Source organism: Eschrichtius robustus, chromosome 11 (genome assembly GCF_028021215.1).
Source record: "Eschrichtius robustus isolate mEscRob2 chromosome 11, mEscRob2.pri, whole genome shotgun sequence".
NCBI classification, from domain to species: domain Eukaryota; kingdom Metazoa; phylum Chordata; class Mammalia; order Artiodactyla; family Eschrichtiidae; genus Eschrichtius; species Eschrichtius robustus.
This window is the reverse complement of record NC_090834.1, coordinates 23,389,480-23,410,136: the sequence shown is the minus strand read 5'-3', so window position 1 is coordinate 23,410,136 and position 20,657 is coordinate 23,389,480. Positions and strand designations below refer to the sequence as shown.

General features: G+C 39.6%; 1 protein-coding gene across 2 annotated transcripts; it reads right to left on the bottom strand.

The window, feature by feature from the left end:
- Positions 1-9,798: 9,798 nt before the first annotated feature.
- Positions 9,799-20,650, bottom strand: SDHD (succinate dehydrogenase complex subunit D). 2 transcript variants are annotated; one of them, XM_068556838.1, is made up of 4 exons: positions 20,518-20,650; positions 17,811-17,927; positions 15,114-15,258; positions 9,799-10,797 (listed from the first exon to the last, which is right to left on the bottom strand). In XM_068556838.1, exons 1-4 carry the CDS (start codon positions 20,567-20,569, stop codon positions 10,632-10,634), a joined length of 480 nt encoding a protein of 159 aa, XP_068412939.1. In that variant the 5' UTR covers positions 20,570-20,650; the 3' UTR covers positions 9,799-10,631. The 2 variants fall into 2 exon arrangements, with proteins under 2 accessions (XP_068412939.1, XP_068412940.1); XM_068556839.1 differs by lacking the exon at positions 15,114-15,258.
- Positions 20,651-20,657: the final 7 nt, after the last annotated feature.

Sequence of the window (20,657 nt, the reverse complement as noted above, 5' to 3'; positions counted from 1 at the left end):
AGACATGATCCCAGCCCTTAAAGTATCAAAATCCAGCTGGGTAAGAAAAACATGAACAGAAAATTTCTAAATTATAATAAAATGTAAATTTAACTTAGAGACAGCTCTTTTGCTTTCACATCCTTTTTAAGGTTCTCCCAGAGAGCTGTTTCACAGACATAATGCTGATACTAAAGTCCAATTTATAAAAGTGCTTACTTATTTTTCCAGAGGAAGGAAAGTGGTTAGTAGGTACTTTCTGAGAGTGAATAAAAGAAAACTATACAAGATTCAGAGTCAAATCTCAAGACTCGTGGAGATTGTTCTGTTTTGCTACTGTTGAAGGGGAAATATGGTTCTGTTGCATTTCACTTGGCTTCTAAGAATAGTTGCATTTTTTTCTTTTTAAACTGGGAAGCATGGCTGGAAAACCAGAGAGAAAATACAACACACACACACACACACACACACACACACACACACATACATTTTTGTCAGGAAAGCTTCAGATTATATGACAATAGCAAAACTTTTGCCCATCAAGGAAGTATATAAATACAATTAAATTCCTATAGCAACACCTTTAATTTTAAAGCTGGGTTAACGTCCTGAGAATAATATGTAACCAAATTAATTCAAAAGGGAATCTAAAACTCTCTAGTCAATTAAACAAATAAGTTGGGGATAGAAAAAGGCAAAAAAAAAAAAAAAAAAGATGAAGAGACACTGATGGCAACCATGTACACACACACAGTTCTGGAGGATGAGAGACGTGAATAAAAAGATGAGGAAGAGGTGGCACAGAAGATGGGAAAGGTCATTCCAGGCAGAGGGTACAGGAGATGCAAAAGTATGATAACGTTTTTACTTCAGCTTCTGATTGCTTCCACACCTGTGACCATGCACCCTTGCTCAGTTTTCCTCTTAGGCAGCACCTTAACTTCAGTTCATTATAGCAGATTTTTTATGGTACCCACCAGAAGCCTCTCTTCACTTTCACTACAACTATTAGGCCACCTTTCAATGGGCTGGCCTGGGAGATTTACTATTGCTCAATCCTTTCCCACACTGTAACTTTAAAATGCTATGTGGGGAAATTAAATGCTGTGGGAATCTCATTCTCTATTCTTTCTCCTCAGAGTTACATTATGAACTTATTCACATTATAGCCCTTTACAATCTGTATCATAAACTTCCACTTACTTCTCTGTGTCCCCCACTAGACTATGAGCTCCTGGGGTGCAGGAACTCTCTTCTTTTCTGTGAATATTAACATATATGTTGAACAGAACCTGACAGGACATCGAATGACTCTACCTCCCTCTTTCTCACAAAATCCATCAAGCTGATTTGTTGTCTTCACCTTTTCTGCTTTTCTGCCTGTTTTACTATAATATATAACTTCCCCAGTTGTGTTATTAAGCCTTCTCATCTTTGGTAATCACATAAGTGCTTTGGTATCTAATTATGGTTTTAGTTATTAAGTAAAGTTGTTGCTATTTTCATGTATTTAAAAGCCACTTGTCTATCTTTAACCATTGCTCATTTTTCGATAGAGTTGTTTGTCTTTCTGATTTATTTTCTAAAACACCAGTTAATTAATCTGTAAGTCAATCCATTAAAATGATATTTAACCCATTAAAAGGATAGTTTTGGAGTCAGATAAATGTGTTCAATCCTTGTCTCTGGGTATATATTGTCATTTCTAAAATGGGAATGAAGATAATACCTCCTGTCTCATAGAGACACTCATAGAAATGTCATGAGTACTAAATGAGAAAATTCACAGTGTACCTGCTATATAATTATAGGTACCATTTAATGTTTACTATCATTGTTATTATTAGAAATAAAAACACTAACACAGTAATGAATGTTTATATTGGTATAGCATTTTTAAATGTTCTAAGTATTTTAACATCTTTTAAAATCTTTAGAGCAATCCTGTAAAGTAGGTAGGACTTTGCTGAAATAATGCCTCACTTGTGCTCTCTAGGCTCAAAGAGTGAATAGAGTTGCAGGTAAGGTTTTTAGGTCAGAGAGGAGAGAAGACAAAGTCCAGGTAAGCTAGGTCTAGGAGCTAATGCAAATCACACCTTGTGCATAATGAGAAAACGCAATGCACAAGGCTGATCCTGAATTCGACAAATATAAAGAAACACTGGACAGGGGTTTTGCATAGTGTAACCTAGATGTCACCTGAAGTTTTCCACATTGCATGGGATATTAGATCCCCACCCCAACCCCCAAGATTTCTGCAAATTCCTGGGAGGCTTACATTCTCATACTCATTTCTGGCTCCAAACTCCTTCTTCCAGAAGGAGCCAGAATGGTCACTTTTGGTCACTCCACGACCAGGAATTTTCTTCTCTGCCTACTGTTTCCCCATTGTCCCCCAGATCCCAGCCTCACTCCCTCTTGCCACCTCTTTCCTCGCCTGTCCCTCTGATCTCTCCTCTTTCCCAAGTTTCTTCCTGGATTAGTTCTAGGAACTTCAAATTCTCCTTATTCTATTTTGCAGAACAATTTTTCATTCCCCTCAATCTTTGCTCTAAAACTTGGGCTCACATCTGCCTTTCCCAATCATTACATGCTCAGCAGAACAGAAGGGATTTTCATGTAACTAATGTTTTTAGAAGACTTTCTTTGTGTGTTGGCCCCATTCTCTCAGTTATGACTATGCAACACATTTTTTTTCCTCCATTACATCATCACTTAAAATTTCATACAGTAGCAACATATTTGTCTCCATGTCTGTCCCCAGTGCTCAAATGCTAACAATAAGTGAACACACTTTCTGGAGAGTAAGGATGAAGGAGGCTCCAGATACCAACGTGCTTTAGTCTAAAAACAAAGATTAAGATAACCAGCCTACGTCCGCTCACTACTGAAACCCACCCAGCTAATTTCATCAGAGAATAGAGAGCAGGAAGAGGCCACCCTAGCAGGATGATAAAATACACACTACCTGTGTATGCACTGTTTTATTTTTTTAATTTATTTTTTTAAAATAAATTTATTTATTTTATTTATTTATTTTTGGCTGCATTGGGTCTTCGTTGCTGCGCGCGGGCTTTCTCTAGTTGCAGCGAGCAAGGGTTACTCTTCATTGCGGTGCACAGGCTTCTCATTGCGGTGGCTTCTCTTTGTTTCAGAGCACGGGCTCTAGGCGTGCGGGCTTCAGTAGTTATGGCTCGCAGGCTCTAGAGCACAGGCTCAGTAGTTGTAGAGCACGGGCTTAGTTGCTCCGTGGCATATGGGATCTTCCCGGACCAGGGCTCGAACCCGTGTCCCCTGCATAGGCAGGTGGATTCTTAACCACTGCGTCACCGGGGAAGCCCCACTGTTTTATTTTGTTAATCTATTTTTCTAATTGGAATACATATTCATTGCCAAAAAATAAACATTACAAAAAGATATAATTAACCATTGTTAATAGTATATGTATATATATATACACACACACATTTTCAAAACAAAATTGGAATCAAATTATAATAACTGCCACACTGTTTTTAATTAAAATGTAGAAGCATAACTTACACATCTTAATTTTAAAGGTTAAATGTTTTTATGATGTGTGCACTTTGGGAGGAAGACAAACTATGAGGAACCTTCTACTAAAATTATTCCTTTAAGTCACATTGCTTGGAATGTTAGATTATATCAAAACAGACCCCGACTATATCATCTTCATCAAGCAATGGACACTTCTTTAATAAGCTATGGTAGCCCAAAAAACAATCTGAACCATTAAGGCGTGGTAGAAGATCTCAGTGTGTTGCCATTTCTTTGAATGTGTTAAATGGATCACATTTGCTGCAATGAAATAAACTGTTGAGACTAAAATCTGCAATGAAGTGAAATGTGAACCTTTGCCTAGAGTCAAATCCTTCCTTTCATCGTACTTGCTGTTGTTTCTTAAGTTGGACACCTAGCTCATTGATTTTCAATCTCTCTTCCTTTCTAGTCTATATTTATAAGGCTATAAACATAGCATTTAAAGATGTTTTGACTGCAGGAAATGAGTTTTGCCATGTACCTTTTTTTTTTTTTTTCCAGGTCATTGATTTATTTTTATTTCAATAGTTCAGGACTCAGCTGACAACTTATTTACAGCATTTGGAATTATGTCTTTCAACTTCACATAATTCCAATTTAGTAGTATATGTTCTTTCATATGTAAAATTTTCATCATTTTTACATTTACATATGCGTTATATAGCTTCTGCTCTGTAAAGCCTTTTTTTTTTTTAAACATCTTTATTGAAGTATAATTGCCTTACAATGGTGTGTTAGCTTCTGCTTTATAACAAAGTGAATCAGTTATACACATACAATATGTTCCCATATCTCTTCCCTCTTGCATCTCCCTCCCTCCCACCCTCCCCATCCCACCCCTCTAGGTGGTCACAAAGCACCGAGCTGATCTCCCTGTGCTATGTGGTTGCTTCCCACTAGCTATCTATTTTACATTTGGTAGTGTATATATGTCCATGACACTCTCTTACCCTGTCACATCTCACCCCACCCCCTCCCCATATCCTCAAGTCCATTCTCTAGTAGGTCTGTGTCTTTATTCCCGTCTTGCCACTAGGTTCTTCATGCCATATACCATTTTTAATTGACCTATGAATTTTTTATTATCATATAATTTCTACCATAACTCATTCTTTGACCTATAAATTATTTTGAAGTATCTTTCTTACTTTACAAATGTATCACACTGGATACTGTTTTGGTACTTGTTGAGGCTTCTTTGTAGTCTACATACATGGTCAGGCGTGCTCTTGAAAAGAACGTGTATTCTCTAATTGCTGGGTTCAAAATTGTACATGTCTACTGAATCAAACTTGATTTTATTGTTTAAATCATCTATGTCATTATTAATTTTTGTCTAATTGATCCATCCATCTCTGAAAGATCCTTGGAATTTTCCACACTTTCTCTTAGAATTCTGTGAATTTTGTTTTGGAAACTTTGAGGCTGTAATTATCAGGTGAATTTATAAAATATTGGTGAATTTTTTATTTTATCATGTAATGGCCCTCTACCTTTAACAATGCCTTTTGCCTTGAAGTCTGCTTTGAATGATATAAATATAGATATGCCAGCTTTCTTTTGGTTTGTATTGCACTACATTTTTCTATCCCTTTGCTTTCAACCTTTCTATGTTCTTATATTTTAGGTATACCTCATACGGTATTTAGCTGGATTTTGTTTTGTCTCATCTGTGGATCTCTATATTATAAACAGCAAGTTTAACCCACTTACCCTTCCAGAAATCAGTGCTATATCTGGATTTAATTTCTACCTTTATTTTCTGCAATTTACCATGCATTTCTTCTTTTTCCCCCTCCCATTCTTTAAGTTAATTAGTACATCATCCTTGGACACCTGGACCATTTCTAAGTAAGACAGAGAATACAAAACATTGGTCACCAATCAAAAATACTTTTAAGTAAATATTTTTATACATTATAAACTTACCATCAATTAACATGTTTAATAGAATGTTCCTATGCCCTTGGTGACATTAGTGTTACTGAGGTACTTTGTACATCAGCTCTTAGTCACCTGCCTTCTGCTTTTCTGTCTCTAAGAGAACAGAAATTTATTGCTGTGATTAAAGGTTATAACTAGATGGATAATTAAGACTATACTAGACATAGTAGTTGCAATAAAAATTTAAATTTGAAAAAATTGATATTTGTCTATTTATCAAGGAAATTTTTAGTTCATGAAGGTAGAAAATTTAACAAAATATGTTTGCCTAACATGCTAAGATTAATTACATTTTAAAGCTAAAGGCGAAAGCTTTAAATCTATCATCTACTCGTATATTTGTATATGTATAAGCATAACATATGAAGAAATACTAAGATTAGTAGGCAAAAAAGGCTTATAAATCATTTTTAAAGAGAAATTGGTAGTAGAGAATAAGATTGATATTTAAATATAGTTTTTGTGCCTTTATCATTCTCTTGAATCAGTCTTAGCAAAAGTTCCTCACTTCTGAAAGTTTCCTGTTGTGCATATTGTTACTCTAAAGCAAGATGTTTTCTTGTATTTTGGTATCTTTGACTTGAGCCTATATTTAATAACCAATATTCTCCGACAGGTTTTTTGTTGTTGTTGTTGTTGTTCATTTCCTAAAGTCAAGGCTTAAATTCAGAATAATAGAATTGTTAAGAGGACTTTTACATCCAAACTTTCTTTGGGCTGTCCTGGATGACTATAGTATTTTCTTACCTCATGAAAGGAAAGATACTAAAAATATTAGTTATGTTTTGTATTCTTCATACTTTGATTAGCTAAAACACTATATGAGCTGACTTTATTTTTTTTTAATTAATTAATTTATTTTTGCCTGCATTGGGTCTTCATTGCTGTGCATGGGCTTTCTCTAGCTGTGGCGAGCAGGGGTTACTCTTCGTTGCGGTGCACAGGCTTCTCATTGCGGTGGCTTCTCTTGTTGTGGAGCAAGGGCTCTAGGTGCGCGGGCTTCAGTAATTGTGGCTCACGGGCTCTAGAGCATAGGTTCAGTAGTTGTGGTGCATGGGCTTAGTTGCTCCGCAGCATGTGGGATCTTCCCGGACCAGGGATTGAACCCATGTACCCTGCATTGGCAGGCAGATTCTTAACCACTGAGCCACCACGGAAGTCCCATGAACTGACTTTAAAATACCCAAGAGCTCTGCTATGGGATACAGATGTTCAACGGGACTTTTCTTTCTTTGATAACCTATCTTACATTAACCTCTTAACTTTGGACATTCCTAACTATGCTAAACCATTCTGGTTGACATGAAAGAAAGACAGACTTGTGTTTTAGTGATGCTTACTCAAAAGTAGGAACCACATAAGCTACCTTTTATAATATTATTTCATTGTCTGCTTCCTTTATAGCTATTGAGTGCTACTCCAATCTAAATCTAGTTGCCATACTTCCCCTTCATGATAAAGAGTAATTTCAGTATTGTTCAACAGCTGTTAAACTCTAAGCAAGCTCAGCCACATTTTAAAAGGTATTCTTGTTGTTTAACATTCTTAGGTGCATCATAGCAAAGTAATTCCTAGAATTTAGTCTGTCATACTGACAAAAAATGCAAGTCTACAAATTCTCTCTCTTCCTGGATATCTCACAAATCCAAAACTTTTGTAGTGACCTATCCCTCCACTACCATATCTAATTTTCCTTCAAAAATTAATGACACTACTTCCCATTTTTCATTTTTTACAACAAAAAAATTGAGCTAGCCTCCCTCCTCTCTCGATCTTTCATACCCCAGTATAACTTATTGATTCTAAGTTCTAAATATCTCTTGAATTTATTTTCCTCCTCACTACTACTGCCTTCAGAACTCATAATTGCTTTTCTGGATCACTGAAATAACCTGTTTCCTCCTTCGAATCCACACTGTGCACATCTGCCAGCATAACCTATTTAAAATAAACATCTGGGGCTTCCCTGGTGGCGCAGCGGTTGAGAATCCGCCTGCCAATGCAGGGGACACGGGTTCGAGCCCTGGTCCGGGAAGATCCCGTATGCCACGGAGCAACTAAGCCCGTGCACTACAACTACTGAGCCTGTGCTCTAGAGTCTGCGAGCCATAACTACTGAAGCCCGCGCGCCTAGAGCCCGTACCCTGCAACAAGAGAAGCCACCGCAATGAGAAGCCCGTGCATCACAAAAGAGTAGCCCTCGCTCGCCACAACTAGAGAAAAGCCCGTGCGCAGCAGCGAAGACCCAATGCAGCCAAAAATAAATAAATAAATTTATTTAAAAAAAAAAAAAAAATCTGACCATGTCATTTGCATAATTAACAATCTTCAGTGACTCAGTTCTCTCAATTACTTACCATGGCATAGAAGGTCCTCTACAATCAGTCCCTCTCTACGTTGCAATCGTACCACATCACGTGCAATCTTCTGCTTGATCTAACTACCATCCTCTAGCCTCCTCACACCTCACCCCAGCTTCCTTGGCCTTGTATCAGCTCCTTATCTTTCAGAATCCAGGTCAAGACTCTTGTCTCCCATGAAACTTGCAAGCAAATTCTTCCTGTAGCCTTTGTTACATCACTGCTCAATGTGCTTAACTATTTATTGCACTTATTACACTGCAATCATTTATCTGTTGCCCCAATGAGACTATGAATTCTAAGGGGAGAGAAATTCCTACCTGGCCACAGTACCTGGCACAGTGCCAATTACACAAGGTACTTAATACCTACCAAGTGAATGTTGACTTCTACAATACCTTTTGAAATTGACTCCTACTTTCCACTGTCACTGTCTTCTACATCCATCTTCTTTTTTTTTTTAATTTTTATTTATTTTTGGCTGCGTTGGGTCTTTGTGGCTGCGTGTGGGCTTTCTCTAGTTGAGATGAGCGGAGGCTACTCTTCGTTGCAGTGTGTGGGCTCTATTGCGGTGGCTTCTCTTGCTGTGGAGTATGGGCTCTAGGCGCGCGGGCTTCAGTAGCTGTGGTGCACAGGCTTCAGTAGCTGTGGCACACGGGCTTAGCTGCTCCGCAGCATGTGGGATCTTCCTGGACCAGGGCTCGAACCCGTGTCCCCTGCATTGGCAGGCGGATTCTTAACCACTGCGCCACCAGGGAAGCCCTCCATCTTCTTATACATCCTTCTGCCTCCAGTTCATCAACCTTCCTAATGCTGCCTAAATTCCTTCTGAAGCACAATTCTGATGTCCTGCCTAACCTCAGACACCTCTTATTGCTGTCAGCCCCTGCCTCATCTTCACTGCTGCTCCAGCAACTCACAGCACCCCATTGATTTTCCAAAGTGACAGCTCAGCTCCAACCTAATTACAAAACTGACCAGGACGTGGGTCAGGTCCACTCTAACCAGCCTCCACTCTAACATTCAATCACGATCTAATGAAGCTTATTAGCATTAGACACCCTTCCAGAGCCAAACTACGATCTGATGGTATCGGTGATGATAGCAACTCTATGGAAAAATCCAGTTCCCCACTCCATTTTACAGCAGTGGTGTACTGGGGGCTGGGGGAATGGGGGGGGCAGTGGGGCGGGGGGAGGAATGACTCTAAGGGGGATCACTGTCTATAGAGAATTTTAAAACAATAATGAAACTGACTAAAGGTCAGTCCGCTTTTTATCATCGTAATGAACCACCAATTCTAAACCAAGTCAGTAATAAAATACTCCTCCCTGCCAAGGCGGACTGGCCCACCACCATGACTCCTTGGTGAACCACTGCTACTCAGGCATCACCCCCTTCTGAAACCTTTAACCTGCCCCAAAACAGAATTAATCACCTCTTCCTAAACCCTTAATACATATACTACAAGGTCGTAAGCACATTCAGGGGACCTTATCTTTAACCTCCAGCGTGAACACTTACCCTTCTAGCCAGCTCCCCTTCGATAGTTTGCCTCAGCTATCCAGCAAGGTCCTCAGTGAGTGAAATGCACCAACTCCCATTTCATCTACACTGCTAGATGAAACCATCATGCGTTACACTCATCCCTTAAGACCAGACTAACTGCATACAGTATAAAATTTGAATATAAACGCTGGCATCCACAGTACACCATAATCTGGACCTAATTCCAATTCCTACTACTTAATCTTATTACTCTCCTCATACCAACTACTTATACTCAGTATATTTCTGCCTATTACATGTAAGTCTTTTCTGTATTATAGCACTTTGTGTCTGATTTACCTAACTGCTAAACTCAGAAGGAAATTTAAACACTCAGTCCTGTTTCCGTGCTATAGATGCAATAGACACTCAGTTCTACTGAATAAAACTATGGACAATTAAGACATAAAAGAGTAGAATAAATTTTTATTATACAGCATTTTTATTTTTAAAAAAACTTTACCTTCATAGAATACATTTTCACATTAGAGATTCCCACAGTGGGAAAATAACAACTTATTACTTATAATTTTATATTTGTGGACAGATTATTTTTGGACAAGTAAAATAAACACATTTGAGGATTAAGTCTCCATTTAGAACCTGTAACAATTTGAAACATCTATAAAGGGACCTCTTCCCTACATGAAACTTCTCTATATTCAGAAACTCTCCAGGCTCTTCTTCCTAGGACTTAGAAACCAGTAATGTGAAATATCAGTATTTCTAATTTTCAAATCTCCCTAGGACACGTAACGATCAGTAACTGGTATCGACTGAACAGAGGGGGGGGATGTTTACAAAAACAAAACACTGCCTAATTTTCTGCAAAGTCTTTACTTATGAATTAACAGTCGTTCCCTTTCTCTATCATCCTAGGAGAAATATAGAAGTTTGATCAAATATTGAGAGTAATAAAGTGGAATTCCCTTTAAGAGTCTGATAAATTAACAGGCAAAGGCTCATATATAATGTTTAGCTATACTGTGAGTCTTCTGAGAAGCTGTGAGACACCCCATTAACTCTCCAGAATACAAAACTCAGTCTCACAATTTCTTGGATACAATTTCTCTCAAATCTTTCTTCAAAGATTAAACTCTAAAAATAACCGGCTGATTAGGAGAAGAGGTTTACCAGCGGACTAATCTGTTATTTCCTTCTTACTGTGAGTTGAAATGGCATGACAGAGCAGAGGCAAGGAGGTGTACAATCAATTCTCAAGGTGTTAAGTCTAAAGGGTCAGAGCTTCCACAGCATAGCCACAGCTTTGCAGATGCCCACATCATGATAGTTGAAATAACAAAGCCCAGCAAAGGTGAACGCCGAGAGCACCAAAAAGCCTGCCTTGGCAGCTTTCTGCAACGCAGCCCCTCGAACATAGTCAGTAACAACTTGTCCAATGCCCCTAAAGAAAGAAAAGTCACAGTACAAATGAAAAACCACAAGTGACGTTAGTAGGCTATTCGGTTAACTTGGCTGCAAAAAAAATAATCAGTCAAGGTCAAAATGCAACTCATGGTAATAAAAATCATAAACCAAAACGAAGGAATCAAGTGTACCCTAACAATATAATAAAGACACCTTCCTATCCTTCAGATTCAATTTTCGAGTCGTTTATATCAAAGACAGTAACTAATTCCTACTCTATTTATAAAATTTTGTTTTTTATTTTTAAACCCAAACAAATGGCCTACAGAGTTTTTCATTAATTGCAAAAGAATTTATTAAGCAGATATTATGTGCCAGAATCTGTTACGGCTATTGAGAGTACAGCAAATAAGACAGCATTCCTGCCCTTATGGAACAAACATTTTAGTGAAGAGTAAGAAAAAGTACACAGGTGCTATGAAGAAATATTTTAGAAAGGACGGCTTGAATGAAAAGAACATCCCAAACAAAAGTAACAATGACCTTGGCATCTCCGAGGAATCGTAAAAAGGTTATGTGGCTGGAGAACAGGGAGACCAGAAGGCAGGGGCAGATCGCATAGGAGCCTTGAAGGTCATAACAAGGAGTTTGAGTTTTACTCGAAATACAACGGGAAACCACAGCTGTGCTTTAAGCAGGGAGTGACCTAAGTAAGGAGTGAGCTAATTTTACTTTTTAAATCACAGTTCTATTGAGATATAATTCACGTACCATAAAATTAACAATTCTGTGGCTTTTAGTATACTCACACAGAGTTGTGCAACACCATCACTGTTTAATCCCAGAACATTTTCATCAAAAACAAACCCTGTACCCTTTAGCCCATTACCCAATCACTAATTTGTTTTCTGTCTCTACATATTTGCTAATTCGGGACATATGCGGCCCTTCGTGTTGAGTTTCTTTCACTCAGCATAATGTTTTCAAGGTTCAGCCATGTTGTACCATGGATCAGCACTTTAATCTTTGTATGGCCAAATAATATTCCTTTGTAAAAACATATCACATTTTGTTTACCTATTCATCAATTGAGAGACATCTGGACTGTTTCGCCTTTTTGTCTATTATATAATAATAACACTGCTATGAACATTATTGTACAAGTGTTTGTGTGCATGGGGACATATGTTTTCAATTTTGGTAGGTATACACCTAAAAGTGAAATTGTCAAGTCATATAGCAACTCCCTGTTGTTAACTCATATTATAATATAACTCTTTGTTATAATAACTTTTGTTAGACCTGCCAAGCTGTTTTCCAAGGTAGCCGCAACGTTTTACATTCCCAGCAGAGATATATGAGGACTCCAACTTCTCAACACTCATTACTGTCCATCTTTTTGATTACAGCCATCCTGGTAAAGCGTAAAGTGGTGTAAAGTGTAAAGTGGTATAAAGTGTAAGGTGTAAAGTGGTATCTCAATGAGGTTTTGATTTGCATTTCTCTAATAACAAACAATTTTGAGCATTTTTTCATGTGCTTATTTGCCATTTGCATATCTTCTTTGGATAAATGTAATTTTACCTTTTAAAAAGGTCACTCTGGCTATATGTGGTGAAAGGACAGTGCAGGAAGAAGGGTGGCAAGAACAGAAATAGAAAACTAGTTAGGAAGCAGCCGGAGTAGCCTAGGCAAGGCTGCTGGCTTAACTTGGCTCAGACTATGTTCTGAGGAGAGAACTAACACGAGCTGATGGACTGGTTGTGGGGTTAAGACAAAAAGTAATACCTAGAATGACTCCTAGGATTTTTGGCTTGAACAACAAGATTTAATTGAATTAGGGAAGAACAGGAGAGAAGGAGGTTTTGAGGGGAAATCAAGAGAGATTTTGGGGGCGGGAAAAGAGTGATTTTTGGCAATATTAAATTTGGGATGACTATTAGACATCCAAGTGGATATGCCGGTCAGACAACTGGAAATACAAGTCTGCAGCTCAGGAAAAGAAGTCTGATCTGAGCTCACCTTGGAAAAGTGTGTAGACGGAGAAATTTAAGAAAGCCTAGAATGAGCCTGGAGGTCAGACCTTTATTATTCAGAGGTCAGACAAGAGGAAAAGGAGCTGACAGAGGAGACTGAGAAAGCACAGCTGGTGAGGTAGAAGAAAACAAGGTGAGTATGGCATCTAGGAAGCCAAAGAAAATTTACTTAAGGAGAGAATGGTCGATTAAGTTGAATGCTACTGAGTTTCAAGTAGAGCACAGAGAATGGACAACTGGATTTGGAAAAAATGAAGGTCTTCAGTGATTTTGATAAGAATGACTTCAGTTACACAGTTGGGATAAAAAGCCCGATTAATGTGGGTTAAAAAAGATTGGATGCTAAGGAACTAGTGCACAATTATAGACAATTCTTTCAAGTCTTTTCTGTGTATGTGTGAAAAAGGAAGAGAGAATCAGTAAGGTAATTGGAGACGTCAATCGTAATTTTTAGAATGTATGACTTTAGGACTTCCCTGGCAGTCCAGTGGTTAAGACTCCACACTTCCACTGCAGGGGGCACGGGTTCAATCCCTGGTTGGGGAACTAAGATCCCATATGCCACATAGCACGGCCAAAAAAAGTATGACTTTAGATTTATCTCTTATTCTGATTTTTCACCAATTTAGATGGATCTCCTTTCAAGAAACTCACATCAGAGAAATCCTACTGTAGCTGTGAGCTAGTATTTCACATGCAACTGGAATCTTTTATTGTGAGAGGTCTATCTGGTTAAAGGGTAATTCTAACCAACCCTAGAAAACTAGGTAAGCAAAATCTCCTTTAATACTAGCTAGAAAATGATTCTGACACGTTACCTAACTTCCCTGGGGTTTAGTTTCTACGACTGTAAAACAACAGGGCTGGTTAAGATACTCCCCCAAGTGCTTTCAGTTCTAACAATCCAAAAAGAACCTCCCCCACCCATGACAGCATATTGTCCTTGCAAAACAACATAAAATGGACAACTCAAGGAACCCAATTGTTATTAACAAACTTTCTAGAAGGTTCATTAACTTAGAAAGTCTAACAAACTACACTGGGTAAAATAAATAAAAACTGGACATTCATCCATTCGACAAATATTTACTTAGTGCTATGTGTGAGACACTGCCCTAGGCACTAAAGATACAACAACAAATAAAAACAGTCAAAACTCCTATTACATTTCTTTTTTTAAAAAGGGCAAAACTGAACTATAGTGTCCAGTGATGTACATTTGGGTGATAAAACTATGATGAAATGTAAGAAAATGACTGCTATAAAAATCAGGATAAAATTGTTTCTGGTGGGGGGATGTTGAACCATTATGACTAAGACAGAACACAAGGAAGAGGCTCCTGCAGTAGGTGGCAAAGGTCTATTTCTTGACCTGGCGGGTATTACTGTTATAATAATTCACTAAGCCATAGATTTGATTCTTATGATTTTCTGTATCTGTGCTTTCATTCTCGTGAGGGGAGACAAGAAATATACAAGATAATAAACAGATGATAAAGTATATTAGAATGAAATAAGTGCTACTGAGACAATAAAGACAGGGGAGAGGGATAAGGAATGTTGGGAGAGACACTGCAATTTTGAGTAAGTCGTTAGAGACGGCTTCATTGAGAAGGTAACATTTAAGATGTGAAGGAAATGAGGCAACAAGCCAAGGACATAACTAGGAAAAGTTTCAAGTAGAAGGAACAGTAAGAGTAAAGCTCTGAGGCCTGGAGTGACCCAGGTGTGCTCAAGAATTAGCAAGGAAGCCAGTGTGAATGTGGCAGAAAATCGTTGAAAATGAGGAAAGAAAGAGGGGGCAAGACCATGTAGAGTCTGTAGATCACTGTAAGAACTCTGCCTTTTAGTTTAAGTAAGATTAGGAGACGATGAAGGGTTTCGAGGAGTGTCTGGACCTGTCTTAATATTTTAACAGGATCACAGGGGCTGCTGTGTTGAGAACAGACAGGAGACCAGTTAGGAGACTACTTCTGGAATCAAGCATTATGACCAGGTTTGGGGCTTGAACAAACAGAAGAATGGAAATGTCATTAATTCAGATGGGCAAGAGTACTGGAGGAAGAGATCTGGGGAAGATCAGGAACTCAGTTTTATGACATGCTGTGTTCAAAATGCATACAGATATGAAAGCGAAGACATCAAATAGGCATGTGGATACATAAATCTGGGCATATAAATAGTTTACATATGTTTTAAGGTTCTCTTCAGATCTTGAGTATCTCAACCAACTTCTCCCTCATATGCAATAGTGAGACAAGCTCACAGCAAACAAATTGAGCAGACAAGGTAATACTGAAAGGACTGCTGTACTTGCCAGTGACTATGAAGAGTGAGGGCTGCAGCCAGAGAGTAGTCCACCGCAGAGCAAGGATTCAAATAAGCAGCTGGAATTAGGCCCAGGAGCAAAACACTGACAACCCTCTCACCAGTCCAGTGGAGAGATGCAGCCTTGGAACCAGCTGTAGAAAGGAAGGACGAGATTCGTAAGAGTTGCAGGGGGAAACACACATCTCAATATTTGCCACGAAATAACCCAAACTGACAAAATGGCAAACAGAATGCATGGAAGACTGAGCATAAACAGGGTAAGATAAAGGTAAGTGAGAGATGCAATCTCCTTTCTTTGAAGTCTTTCAGCACAGGGTGTCTCAACGCCTACATATATTAATTAGAAGACAGATCCACTTTGCTTATAGGCAAGAAGATGGACAAAATATCTTTGCAGAATTACCAATCTTGGACTTCAGTGTAATAGACAGATACTTTATGAATATAAGTTGGTGACACCTACGGAATTCCTTTAAAACATCACTCTTTTATTTACACCTAATCTTTGTAAGTAAAATAATATTAAAAATCCTCCCAAAAGAAAATTAAACCAGCCAACTCAAAGAGAAGCAAAGTTCTCGGGCTTCCCTGGGGGCGCACTGGTTAAAAATCTGCCTGCCAATGCAGGAGACACGGGTTCGAGCCCTGGTCCAGGAAGATCCCACATGCCGAGGAGCAACTAAGCCCGTGTGCCACAACTACTGAGCCTTCCCTCTAGAGCCCATGAGCCACAACTACTGAAGCCCGCGTGCCTAGAGCCCGTGCTCCACAACAAAAGAAGCCACCCCAATGAGAAGCCCGTGCACCGCAACGAAGAGTAGCCCCTGCTCGCCGCAACTAGAGAAAGCTCGCCCGCAGCAATGAAGATCCAACATAGCCAAAAATGAATAAATAGACAGATAGATAGATAGACAGAAGCAAAGTTCTAATGTCAACTTTTAGGATCATGGTTCTTCTTCTGTTCCGTTACTTATAAATAGCCAAAAACAGATATGGAACATGAAAGCTTCTTTTATTTTTTTTATAAATTTATTTATTTTTATTTATTTATTTTTGGCTACATTGGGTCTTCATTGCTGTGCACGGGTGCTCTCATCCAAGTTGCGGTGAGCGGGGACCACTCTTCGTTGCAGTGCGCAGGCTTCACACTGCGGTGGCTTCTCTTCTTGCGGAGCACGGGCTCTAGGTGCACAGGCTTCAGCAGTTGTGGCTCACAGGCTCAGCTGTTCCGCGGCATATGGGATCTTCCCGGACCAGGGCTCGAACCCATGTCCCCTGCACTGGCAGGCAGAGTCCAAACCACTGGACCACCAGGGAAGTCCCTGAAAACTTCTTTTAAACAAGTGAAAATAAAATGGGCTTTAAACATCTCTTTGAGAGCCTCTACCTTTTTTTGGTTACATACCCCTTTGGGAATCTAATAAAAGGCTGGAGCTACTTCCTGGAAAAGTGCATATAGATACACACATTAAAAACTGTGTAGGGGGACTTCCCTGGCAGTCCAGTGCTTAAGACTCTGCGCTCCCAATGCAGGGGGCGCAGGTTCGATCCCTGGTCAGGGAACTAAGATCCCACATGCTGCACAGCGTGGCCAAAAAATTAAAAAAAAAAAAAAAAAAAAGCCAACTGTGTAGGGACTTCCCTGGTGGCACAGTGGTTAAGAATCTGCCTGCCAGTGCAGGGGACATGGGTTTGATCCCTGGTCCAGGAAGATCCCACATGCCGCGGAGCAACTAAGCCCGGGGGCCACAACTACTAAGTCTGCGCTCTAGAGCCCACGAGCCACAACTACTGAGCCCACGTGCCTAGAGCCCGTGCTCCGCAACAAGAGAAGCCACCGCAATGAGAAGACCGCACACCACTACGAAGAGTAGCCCCTACTCGCCGCAACTAGAGAAAGCCTGTGTGCAGCAACGAAGACCCAATGCAGCCAAAAATAAATAAATAAATAAATAAATAATTTTAAAAATAAAATAAAATAAAGACTGTGTATACAACTTTGGGGACCTTCCTTCAGTCCCATGAACCCCAAGTTAAAACCACTCTGCTAAATCTAACTGAACAAAGTTCAGAAACAAAACCTTTTCCAAGATAACATAATTCTAAAAAGCAGGAAAACTACACTCGCCTAATTACTCATAACTCAGATGCAATTATAACTGGTAGACTTAAGAATCAAAAGAAGTCTTCTCTGTAAAATACTGATCTTTCTAGACTTGAAAAATGAAAATATAGTTAACTTGTTATTCACCTACAGATTTTCTAAGATTTAATAATACCTAAACAGTATTCATCCAAGAAATGCCATGATTTTAATATCAACCTAAATAAAAACAAGCATGTCAATTACAGCTATAAATATGCATGATTTTTTAAACTGTCTACTATTCCAAATGATTTGGATCTGGCTCCTCTCCATTAGCTACATAAATAAAAGTAACTAAACTATATTGAACAGACTCTTCCCACAGAACTATTTTCTTTTTAAAAAATTAAAAAATTTAAAAAGACTTCGACCAGAAGTTTCTGTATGAGTGTAAATGGCATGATTCAACCATGCTAGCATTGTGTGCCCAGGTGTAGGCTAGGTCTTCATTCGACAGAGTTGGACACAAGAGTTCCTCTCAGAGACAGCAAGTCCTGCCAAAGGCACGATAATCAGCCCAGATGAAGATGGACATACAATGGTGGCTGGGTGACAGGTGAATGTGCTGTATTCCACACCATCCTGGGGTTGATCGGTCCTGGAGAAATGCTGAGACATGAGCCGGTCTGACCACTGCGGTTCGGAGGAAGAGAGCTAAGGAAAGAGACATTAGGGGGAATCATAAGCACCTCTCCTTTAACAGCATTGACAGACTTTCTAAATGACCATAGGCAAGCTATTTAACCCCAAACAGGGAATAACCAACTCATCTGTAAAATGAGGATAGCATCTATTTCACTGGGTTGTTATGAGATTAGACTAAGTAGCCATGGAAATATTGAAAAATCAATGAACACTTACATAAAAGGGCTTCACTTTGACTAATTAAAAAAAATAACTTATAGCTTTCTTCTCCCATTTATTCATCTATTCATCCAACAAACATTTAATACATGCAAGATTATGCTCTGCACTAGAGCAAGAGAGATAAAAGACAAAGTCTTTGTCTTCAAGGAATTCAGTCTAGTTTGGGAAATACCATCTTCCTTTTCAAGATCAATTTCTCTGCTTGCACTCTTGAACCCATCCCTTTCTGTCCTCTTTTAGATCTTGTCTCTTGGTTTAAAAATAGGCAGACCTAGGTACACCCAACCCTACCAATACTGCTGTGAGACGATGAGCAATTAAGTTAAATAGGCTCTCCAAGAATCAATATCCTCTCTTTTGTAAAATGAAAATACTGGTACTTACTTCATAATACTCCGTTGAAAATTTACAAATATATGTAAGATGTTCAGCATAATTCCCAGAATGTTATAAGCACTCAATAAAACGTAATTTCTTTCCTGTATCTTTAACCTCTCCTTCCTTCCTACTGACCATTTTCCCTCAACTGATGTAATATAATTAACCCTTCCCTTGATCCTATGTCCTCTAATGCCCATGCACTCTTCCCCTGCTCCCTTTCTTCACTTTCCAAACATGCTTCTTTAAAGTGTTGTCTAAATCACCTCAACTTCCTCACTTCCTTATCATTCTTCAACGCGGAAACTTGTCTTTATCCCCACCAAAGCTGCTTTAGTTAAGTCACCAATGGTCTTCTGTGGCCACATCCAATAGGCACTGTTTAGTCTTCATCTTATTGGGCTTTCTGTATCACGTGGCACTGGTGGCCTCTCCTCCCTTCTTTTCTCTGAAAGAACTCTCTTCTACTTCTCCTTCTGATTCTCTCCTCTGCAGCCGCTCTTAAATGTTTGCCCAGGATTCCATCATCTGCCCATTGCTCTCCTTGCTTCCTATGCCCACCCCTAGACATTTTGTCCACTCAACTTCTAGTGCCTTTAAGCTGATGACACCCAACTCTGTATCCCCAGGCCTGATATCTCTCCAGAGTTTCAGAAGTTTAAGTGCCTGCAAGGCCTCTCCCCTGAGATACCCCACATGGTCCTCAAACTTACCATGGCAAAAACTAAAATCACCCTTCAACTCACTTTCTCATTTAAACTTGCCTCCCATCTACATGCTTACCACTTTATTTAATGACATCCCAGCCACTCTTTCACCTTACCCAGAAATCTGGAAGTCATGTAGCAATTTCCCTCTAAATTCAGTCAAATGCCAAATCATATTGATGTACCTCCTAACATTTCCTGAGACAATCTTCTCTTATGTACAACTTTCCAAGTTCAGGACCTCACCATCCTTGCCAAGACTGCTACAACAGTGTCTCAACTCGTCTCCCTGACTTATGTCTTAGCCTGCCCCATTTCCCATGATGGCCATCTACCACATTGTTACCGAAGTGGTCAATGTAAACTGCAAATCTACGTCAAACCTTTCAAGGGCTCCCCTTCACACGAAGTAAAATGCATATTTCATATCAAGACAAGTTCTTCTGTGATCTGATTTCAGTTCACCTTTCCAGAACCATCTCATTCCTCACCTTGAGCTTCACACTCTAATATCCGATTTGTTTTGTTTTCTCTCATAACAAGCAGTTTCTACACCTTCATCATTCTTTTGCTCATCCCAGTAGCCCAAACTGTAATGCCCTTCTTCCTGTGGCCTTGCTTACCCTCAACACTCAAATCAGGCACACCTCCTTCAAGAACCCAGACAGGGTGATCCTTCCAAAACACACAGCTAATATATTCTTCCTCTGGACTGGCATACAATTTACTTACTGCACAGTTTTTACTCTATGTTATATTATACTTATATGTGTTTTCTCCATAAAAACGAAAACTCCTTGAGGGCTGGAACTATGTTTTTTCACATTTGTAACCCAACCATACTACAGTGCCTGGTATAACAGAAATGCCCACTTCAATAATTATCGAACTGAACTCCAAGGGAAATAGGCAAGACGTAGATTGGGACTTAGACCCTGACACTCTTTTGCGATTCAGGGAGGGAGCACTCTAAAGACAGCGAATGGGGAGAAAAAGAGAACTCATGTGAATAGCCTGTGCAAGACTATAACTTTCAAATTACCCCATCACCACGTCAGCCCAGAGCAGGAGAGATATGCCCTCGGGTAAAGATCTGGGCCCGCAGGCAACGCTGGTGATACTATGGTTTCGGCAGAAGCCAGAGCTGCCAAAGGGAAGGAGGAGAGACACCCCCGCCCCCACCCCACCCCACCCCCGCTCAAAAGGTCTCACCGCCCAGCAGACGAATCCTCACCACATTCCCTTCCCCGGCTGGAGGTTGTGCTAAGAACCTCCGCTGCCAGGATCCTCACCTCGCCCACCTCCGGCACCGCAGAGGACACTCAGCCTCCAGAGAGTCGCCATGTCGTTCGAGAAGGCTCAAGGTCATCCAACAACCCGGAAGCAGTCATATGACAACATCCACCCTGCAACGACGAAAGAAAACGACGAA

Bases quoted from the DNA above. Each gene is read 5' to 3' on its own strand.
- SDHD (XM_068556838.1), bottom strand. From the start codon at position 20,569: ATGGCGACTCTCTGGAGGCTGAGTGTCCTCTGCGGTGCCGGAGGTGGG. The intron at 15,259-17,810 runs GTATGTCCATCT...TCCTTTCTACAG, and splicing joins CCTGTCACCCAGCCACCATT to CTGGTTCCAAGGCTGCATCT. The intron at 10,798-15,113 runs GCAAGTACAGCA...TTCTTTCTTTAG, and splicing joins CTCACTCTTCATAGTCACTG to GGGCATTGGACAAGTTGTTA.